This window comes from Teleopsis dalmanni, chromosome 1, assembly GCF_002237135.1.
Source record: "Teleopsis dalmanni isolate 2A chromosome 1, ASM223713v2, whole genome shotgun sequence".
NCBI classification, from domain to species: Eukaryota; Metazoa; Arthropoda; class Insecta; order Diptera; family Diopsidae; genus Teleopsis; species Teleopsis dalmanni.
Window position 1 is genome coordinate 158,010,378 of NC_051846.1, and position 9,630 is coordinate 158,020,007.

Here is a 9,630-nt window from a genome sequence, read left to right on the forward strand (position 1 = left end):
ATGATCAAAAGAGCGTAAAATTACAGTGACTATTTGTCCACACATTTGTCTGTATAACATGGCCTTTCGGTTATTATAGGATGGCACACTGGCAGCGCCAATAATAAAGACTTCATACAATTTCTAAGAATTTATTTTAGTAATTTAAATGATACCTGTCAAAACTGCATGACATTTGTACAATTTTTAATTTAATTACAGCTGATTTTGTGACACTATAGACTCAAAGAAATTTCGTGCCTTAATTTATTATTACTTTTCGATATAGTGTCAACAAAAGCTTGCCTTGAAAATACTATCCGAACTCCATTGAGACAAGTGGTTTGAAAAAAGTGGACTTGCCGCCCGAAAGAGATGGTGACACCGGAAAACATTAAACAAGTCCATACAATTGTTTTGGCTAATCGTGAAATGAAGTTGCTGGAGATAACTGACAACTTTATATACATATACATGCCTAAATCAATTTAAGCCAATGGAAACGACAAAATCTTGATCTTGATTGATTAACATAAGTAGTTAAAGCTGCAGTGGAAACATGAAATTAACTCTTTGTATGATTAATCAAATTTCATTAGCGAACAAATAAACTACTTTAAAGAAGGCAGTGGGAACATACTATACTATTGCGACACATATACATGCTTCATAAATACACAATCGATCTGTTACATTTTGAGGAACGTAAGGTGTCAAATCCAAAATGAATTTTAATTATACTTTCAGCGGGTTACTTTCACGGCAACTCAATTAGAGTACATAAAGTTTCCACAATAAATTCAATAATTAAATTGATTTAATTAATTTAATTATTCAATTTAATTATTGTATTAATCAGTATATTTTACCAGTGTATATACAATTGCTTATTTAAATATGTTTTTCGTGTATAAACTATTTGTAGTTTTTCAAATTTTTTACAGAAAAATATTATTTTATAGATTTTTTTAAAAACTATTCCTCATTTGAAACATTAAAAAGGTTCCATGTTAAATAGGTGTGCATCCTATACATTACCTTATCTACTGTTTATGTTCAATAAAAATGTTTTTTACCATTTCTAACATATGCACACTTAACGGCTCTCTTCTGCCATTAGAAGGTAATAACAATAAACTTTTCAAAACCTTTAAATTTCCAACTTGAATCAACCCATTTTAGCTTCGTACTTAAACTCACTACTTCTGGCTCCTGGCTTTGGTACTCAAACTTTTGGTTATAATTATGATGTTACTGCTCATAATACTTAAATATCCTTAATGCGTCGAAATTTAATAGTGGCACATTACCTCCTATAACATAGCACAGCTGCTTCGACTTCGTCGCCACTTTTACTTGCTTTAACGATTATTTGAGCAGATTTACAACAGGACTACTGAAGCGTTTTTAATAGTTTTCTCAAGATCCTTGCAACAGGCTTCAAGCTCCTAGCACACATAAACGTTGTAGTTGTGGCAGGTAACAAGGCATAAATGTGTTCGTTAATGTTCAAACAGCTTTGCTTCTTTTCTCTAATGAATGTCAAGGCTCTAAGGATTCGTTGCATTTCACTCGTACCAAGGCTAACAGCACGGAAATCGCTATTAATATTGCCTTAAATTACTGCATTTTAATTCATTGCTTCTTTTTGTTTTTGACTTATGTTTAATGATTTTAGGAAAGACTAAACTTATAAATGAAAATATAATTTTCAATGAATAATTTTGTTTGCTCAATTTTCATTAGATTTTCGCACTCAACTCCAACATTAAGAACACACTTCGTCTTATTGCCGGCATATACGCAGTTGCAGTTGCAGTTGCAGTTTGCAGTTTGCAGTTTAACAAAAGATAAGACTTGCCTGCTAAATAAACGCGTATAACCTTCTAAGCTGAACTGAAATATTAACTCTAATATTTATAGTCATTCGCAAGTAAGGATATTATGCTCTGTAAGGAGATTTAAAAATCATTTTTCTTAACTTGCAGCATTTTATTAAATCCACACAAATGCTGCTGCAGTCTGAGGGTAAGCGTTACTGATACTAATATATATCGGCATGGAAAGCAAAATATATTAAAGGATTCACTCCTTGCACTCCTTGTAAGGAGCTTTGAAAAAATGCACAAAACGTTTTATTGTGAATGTATAAAAAAAAATATAAGAAAAAATATTGCGATTTTTTTACTTTCTTGTAAAATTGAGTTTAATGCCAACTTGAAGTGCATAAGAAAGTGAAGAAAATAATATTTTTTCCAGCAGCTCAGCACTTATCCGAAGAAAAATGAAGCGCATTATGTGCAGATACAAAAGGTAGTGAGTTGCACTGCAATAGCAAAAGAATAATGAACGATTCTAGTGTACTCGACGAGTTATATCTGTGAGTTACTATATATACCATATATCTCAGTATGTTAAGGTGCATAAAGGGCTGTGTTCGCCATTCAACAAACTTGATAAAATCTGCTTTAGAGATTTGATGAATTGCAAAAACTGATAGACTTGCTGATAGTTAAAATATAAAAGAAATATATCATAAAAGATACACAATGCCAAAGTGATGATTGAAAAAGTTTCATTCTTCTTTTCGTTATTAAGAAAATCATAAATTTTTTATTAAAAATTATTATTGAAAAGTTTCATGAATGCCCGTGTGCCAAGGAGTCAAGTTAACTTAAATAGTTCCCAGTTTCTAAATTGTTAAGTTTGTTAAGAGAATTATAAAAACTTAATTGACCACTAAAGTAAGAAATTAATTAAAACATTTTATTAACATTATAGTATGTTTCTACCGCCATTATTTAAGCAGTTTCTTTGATTTATGTCGGTAATGAAGTTAATTAATCATACAAAGAGCTTTCATGCTTCTCAAATAAGTTAAAAATACATTAAGTGAAATTACAAAGAGTTTTTATATTCTTCAAATTAATAAATAATTAATATACTACAACAAAAATGTCAAAAGCAACATTGCAAAATATATTTTCCAAAAAGAAAATGATCAAAATTTGATATATTATACAGGGTGGCTAACGAAAACTGCAACAAAGTAGAATCTTCAATTTTGTTTATTTTTGTTAAATTTAATGAGAGATAAATGAAAACACTAGAAAAGAACTTTAAAGTTTCAAGTTAATTTAGTTTGGTTCAATATGAGACCATGAAGCAATTGCACGCAGTCCTCAAGTGGTTCTGCGGTATTTTGGCCCATTCTCGGTTTAGTACTTAACTCAGACGATCGACTTTTTGGTAGTTTATAGCCCCAATCTTACTTTTTAAAATACCCAAGACCGAGAAATCTAAGGAGTAAAAATTAATTATTATAATAGATTTCATTATTTATGAGTCTTTTTCTAAAATTTTCGTGTTTGATTGAATTTTTCTTCGAGTAGCTCATGGAACAAAAGTATTATTAATATTCTACAAAATGGATTTCTTTTCTTTTAAATTGATTGCCTTTAAATTTTTAATTACTACAATTTTTAATAAAGAAGTTTTCTGAACAGTAGTGAATAACAACAACAAAATTTTATTATTTTTAATCAATTGAATTTTTGCTGCCCACATAGCTGTTTTGACTAGTCATCATTAGTATTTAAAAAAACATCCTTATATTTAATATGAAATATTTCAACCAAGGGGTAAACTTACACCCTGCCAAATTTGAAGCTCAGAGTCAGTGTTAATTAATCAACTGACTCAAAGTCGTGCTTGACTTGTATGTTTGGACTTGTTGTTCGGATTTTTGTTAATTTACTGTAAAAGTTGATTAACAATTTAACTTGATGTGCTATATTAGAACAAAATCAAAAACCAACTATATAATAATTGAATTAATTAACGACCGTTTTAATTAAAAACTATTTATTGCTGTTTATTGATGATGACTCTTTGAGAGTCATTTTCAGGAGCATGTTCTAATAAAAATAATAATTAATAATATCAAATTACATTCTATTTGATAGATCTGTATTTAATAAGATCTGTATCACTGATCTGTATTTAATAAAATAATTATAAAGAGGTTTTTTCGAACAGTAGTGAAATACAACAACAAAAATTTATTTTTTATATTATTTTAATTAATTGAATTTTTGGCTGACCATACAGCTGTTTCGAGTATTGCCAAATACCCATCATCAGTGGTCTTGGAAATAATTCTTGTATTTAATTATTCGTAGATAATTATTTTTTTTGAGACTGCAAATACCAGGAATCGAACTCGGGTCCTGCCAAATGTTAAGCTCAGAATCAGCGCACCTTAACCAACGTCGTACTTGACTTTTTTGTTCGCATATTTTTCTGGAGTTTTGTTATTTTGTTAAAATAATTATAGAATGCGGGTCGATAAACAAATTTAAAATTTATTGAATTAATTAACTATAATTATTTAAAATGATTAAATTTCAGTACTATTCAACACTTGGTACTTGCGATCACAAAAAAAAAATTTATTTACGAATTTGGCTGGCCAATAATTCAACTATTTGAAAATTTTAAAATTTTGTTATTCAAATTCACTACTTTTCATAAAATATCTCTATTTAAACGATAGTTTCTATTCAGAAAATAATTGAGGAAAGCGTTATAATAGACTTTTAAATGAAATTTAATATACAATATGTTCAACTGAAGCGATTTATTTAGAAAATTTTAAGTTTCTAAATTTTAACATAAATTTTAACTATATAGTTACTGATATATTATATTATTTAATAAATATATGAAATCTAATTCTGCAACCTTTTCAAAAAATCATAATTCGGCTGGCTCATTCATGCCTTCAACTTGAGTATATTACATAAACTATAAAAACAGACAATCATTGCAATTTTCCAACAATCATTTATAATCCTTTAAGGATTTAACTTTTATAAAATTAAAATAACTGTAAAAACAGTTTTCACAGCATTTATACGATGGGAACGTACCGAGTTCGTCCAGTGTTAAGCAAGACCAAAAACGAAATTTGAGTTGAGTCGAAATTAGTTTCGGTTGCGCAGAGTTAAGCAGCCAGCAAGCAACCTGCATAAGTTTCCGCTTCTCATATTCATAATCCTTTTTCAAAAGGGATTTTCATGAATGAACTTTTCTAAAATTTTCACTGATGTGTAAAATACACTTAATCTCCTTAAGCACGAAGTGCAAATGCTAACTTTTTTATGCGAGTATTTTAATTTAAATTGCTTAAGTAACCAACTTAGCCAGATAATAATTTGATTAATTTTGGACGAAATTTGCAAGTAACCACGCGTGCAAAATAGCTACGAAAATAGTAGAAAAAAAGTGAAAAAAATAAGGACATTTTTTTTACACATCCTGCGAATATAGTAAAGATTGTGGTAAGTGAGCTTGCGTGGTGTGTGCACACAGCCATTTTAAAATAAGACCGGAAAGCCTTAATTAAGGCATTAACGCTGGCGGCAGTGCAATGTGCACATCCTTAGACGTTTACATTTTTATATATGAGCCTGTATGATTTCGTGAAATACTTAACAGCTGTTGCGTATTTAATAATTAAGTAGCGCAGAAATATATATTCTGTAATGTCTGAAATTTTGTGAACGCTTTCGTAAATATGATTACTCAACACCTGCAATCAGGAGCTGTTGGAATTGTTGCTGTTTCTACTAATACTGATGCTAATGCCAATGTTGGTAAAAGTGCTGGTGCAGGTGCGGATCCCCACTACTCGCTAAGTTTTTTGTCAACAATTTCTGACATTTAACAAACCAAATAAACAAACAAAAACTCACAGAAGATATTTGTACCAGTTGTGCTTAGTGCACACAAGTCTTCAGTGAATGATGCCACAAGTGCAACACTGAAAGTTTACTGTGTGCAGCAAGCGACGAGTAGCGAATAGCGAGTAGGAAGCAACGTTAGTGAATAGAGAATAGCGAGCAGCTGCAACAAAGTCATAGATATGCTTAGTAACAAAGGTTAAATCCCCACTTCATCGTTTGTCTGTGGCTAAAATGTAGGTAACATAGACTGTAGGATTAAAATGTTGTTGTTGTATAATTTTGAGCATAGGAAAAACTCTATGAGACACTTTAGTCTGTTTGAAATTTTCAACTATGAGCCTCTGTATTCCGTGCAATAAAAATTATAAAGTTTTTCGTACAAACTACAGGAGGAACTCAACCGTAAATAGAAAATATCATTAAGATGTGCAGGTAATGCACCTGCTGCCAAGAATTATTTACGTAGCGTAGACAGAAACAGGAAGGAAAGCTGAAACGAAGCATCAAAACTGCTTAAATAGCTTTCGGTGCAGCAGAAGCTGCAACACACATGCGTCAGTTGCAAATAACGTAAGGATTAAGTAACTCTTTTTTATATGCTTGTAAGAAATGTGAAGCAAAATCACCTATACACATATTGCGCAAAAAAATATATATGAAAATTATATATAAATTGGTTACATTTCCAAATATATTAGTTTATATGAAGTGGATACATATCTACTATTTGGAAGAAGTCCAGAATTATTTTACGTGATTACCTGCCGTGAAGGCTTAACAAACGTATCGGTATATTGCGTCGCTAAACGCTCCAATGCAATTCCGAGAAATTCCACCGGTACCAATTGAAATTATACGTTTGGACATAGTTGTCTCCTTAGTGAAAATCTAGGCATATCTAGTAACTCTATTTCTCTATTCGGAGCAAAAGAGCAATCGTTAAAGTTCTACTTGTTCCAAAACAAATAATCAGTTGAATGTGAGTTAAGTACATGCGGAACTTTTGCGAAATTGTCAAATTAATGTTTTCATGTGGTTCCAAATATAGTTTCTAATACGATAGAAATTCTGTTAACGATTAATTTTATTATTAAAAGTTTGCTGGTATTACTATCAATAGAAAACCAACAACTATTTTGAAAATGTGTCCCAAATGCCCTAATCGTCTCCTTGACCAAATAATTTAAATGATAGTGTGTCAAATGTCCAATAAAAATTTATTTTTTACTCTTGAAGCCATGCTATACAGACAATCATATCATGAATGGCCTGCAGTTTTGTATTATTTTTGGACATGACCAGAGAATCATGTCATTTATTCCTTTATTTTTGTGTCAAAATTGAAACGGTAGTTATATTTTTGTGAATATGTTTACATATTTTCACAAATATACAAATATTTACTCCCAACAGAGGCAAATTCTAACATTTATGCGAAGCAACACTGTTTTAATCAACTTGCCACACGAGGTACAGAAAACTTCTTCATCTTGATGAAAATTAAGTCGATATTTCTCTTTCACTTATTCTCAAAGTTTTAATTTACATCGAAAACAAAAACAAATTGAAATTATCGTGACCATGCCAAGGCCTTAAAGAATTCAATCCACATTATTCCCTGGTAATGGTTACCATCACGAGTTATAGAGCTTATATAGATCAGTCAACTTCTAAGCTTTATCATCTAATATGAAAGCAAATTTGATTAAAAAAATTGCTACTTAAATTAGAACACATGACGCAAATAGTTTGATAATATCTGAATCAAAATTCATTATATGGCAACGAGTTTTGGACCGTGCGAAATGAATGAATTAGTCTTAACCAGAAGCCTAAACTTTGTAAACCAGTCCAAAACACGGAGATGGTTTGTGGTATAACTTCAGAAATGTTCATAACTTTGCGTAAAATATCTACCGGTAATGGTAAGGTCGAAGAATGCGTGTTGAAGATGATAAAAAGTTTCAGAAAATGTTGTGGCTAGAAAGATATTAAGTCGGTGTTGCTTAATAGAAAACGTAGTAAAAGATATCTGTAACTTCGATATAAAAATTGGATAATGAACGTTGTGGCGTCACTTGGTGCCGTTAGACTATAAACCACAAATAGGATCCCTCTTTGTGGACGAATGATTCAATTAAATAATAATGTACATATTTCATCTGTATAGAAAACATTGAAAGCAGTGTTTCACCGTAAAATAAAAACCGAGTTCTAATTATGTGTTTTGTCTTGAGTGTTTATCTATTCCTTGTTTCTTCATCGTATATATAGTAATTATTCTATAATACAATATATAACTATTATCAGTAATTAACGTTAATTAAAGTAATTATTAAATAATTATAACAGTAATTAAATTTATAGCAATTATTAAATTTAAAATGTTGAGTTTAGTTTACTGTCGTTTACAACTTCAAGTTGGCCAAAACTTTGTTATCGTAATTAATGACCACTTCTTTGATCTCCGTTAATTCATTGTGTAAGAATTTAAAATAAGTCATTTTATCTTGAAGTGCCTTGTCATTTGTCAGCTTACAATATTCAATTTCGACATCTTTCTTGAGTTTTTCATAAGCTCCAGTATTTTTAGGTGTGTAATCAAGTTGATCACATAGTTGTCTGAAACGTAAGTTTGCAGATGTGATTTCTTGCAATAAATTATTATATCTTTCATAAATACGATCAAATTTTGACTTTAAAGCCCTTCGCTCTGCCATGCTCGTGATTGGTGATAGTTGGTAATTAATGTTGTCAGGCAGCTCATAGAGAGCTTGGTTTGTTGTGGGGCATTTTTTTGTAGCGTCTTCAGAGTCTGTATTTATCATTTTAGCTAAAAACAAAAAAAAATAAATAAATAAAATGAATTCCATGAATTAAGAACTTTTGAACAAAAAAAAAGTAAAAATTGTTTCCCATGAAGTCAAACACACGCAATAAATTATTTCTTAAATAAAAACAATCAAATTTGCGATATTGTTTTGGAATAGCCATGAACAATGAATTAAATGAACTTACCTTTCTGAATTATTGGTTATTAGTATAAATCTAATTATTATTTTTTAAAATTTTTAAATTTAAATTCCTTTTGAAATAAAACAAGGAGCGACCTGTCCTCACCCGTTTCTTGCCTTGCTCTACTTTCTCGACTGAGTCAAAGCAATGTGCATCAAGCTGACAATTATTGTCAAAGATGACAATTATTGTTAGCTTGAGCTATTGGAGAGGAAACAGGATTGTTAAATGGGTTTAAATATTAAAAGTTCTGTGTCAATTTTGATCAAATTTAAATATATTGCTGAAATAATAAATTTTTTTATAAAAATTGAAAAATTTTAAGCACATTACTTTTAATAATATTATTAATCATATTACTCAAAGCAAACATTTTGACTCATGCTAAAATGAGAAAATGCTCCTGCAGGAAAATAATCCAAATTCCAATAGGTAAGAGTAATATTCTAAGTAGAATACTTCTAAATAGAATACATAGAATACATAAATAGAATAAAATATTCCCCTTACCTATTGGAATTTGTGTTATTTCCTATTACTATTATTACTCCTATTACTATTAGATAAAGAAAATATGTATTATTAAATTTATAAGAATAGTAAAGTATCATTTTATATATATTAAAATGTATTACGAGGGTGGTTTGATAAACACCAACTGAACAACGTAGCTTGCTCAAAATTAAAACTTTGGCCACTATTAGATTATAGCTGACGGCAGCACTGTTGCATTTGGAGTAACTGACTTATCAAACCACCCTCGTATAAACTTTTAGAAGTAAAATGCGTAGCTCATGATTTTCATATGTCAAGTGTTATTATATTTAAAAATCTGGCTTAAGTTGTTTACAATGTTGAAACAAAGCTATGTTTTTTTGATTTTTTTTGA

The 9,630-nt window shown here is 30.0% G+C and overlaps 1 protein-coding gene across 1 annotated transcript; it reads right to left on the reverse strand.

The window, feature by feature from the left end:
- Positions 1-8,093: 8,093 nt before the first annotated feature.
- On the reverse strand, positions 8,094-8,858 carry LOC119668729. Its single transcript, XM_038078337.1, has 2 exons — positions 8,745-8,858; positions 8,094-8,559 (listed from the first exon to the last, which is right to left on the reverse strand). The coding sequence occupies exon 2, from the start codon at positions 8,552-8,554 to the stop codon at positions 8,135-8,137; it is 420 nt and encodes a 139-aa protein (XP_037934265.1). The 5' UTR covers positions 8,555-8,559; positions 8,745-8,858; the 3' UTR covers positions 8,094-8,134.
- Between the last annotated feature and the right edge of the window lie 772 nt (positions 8,859-9,630).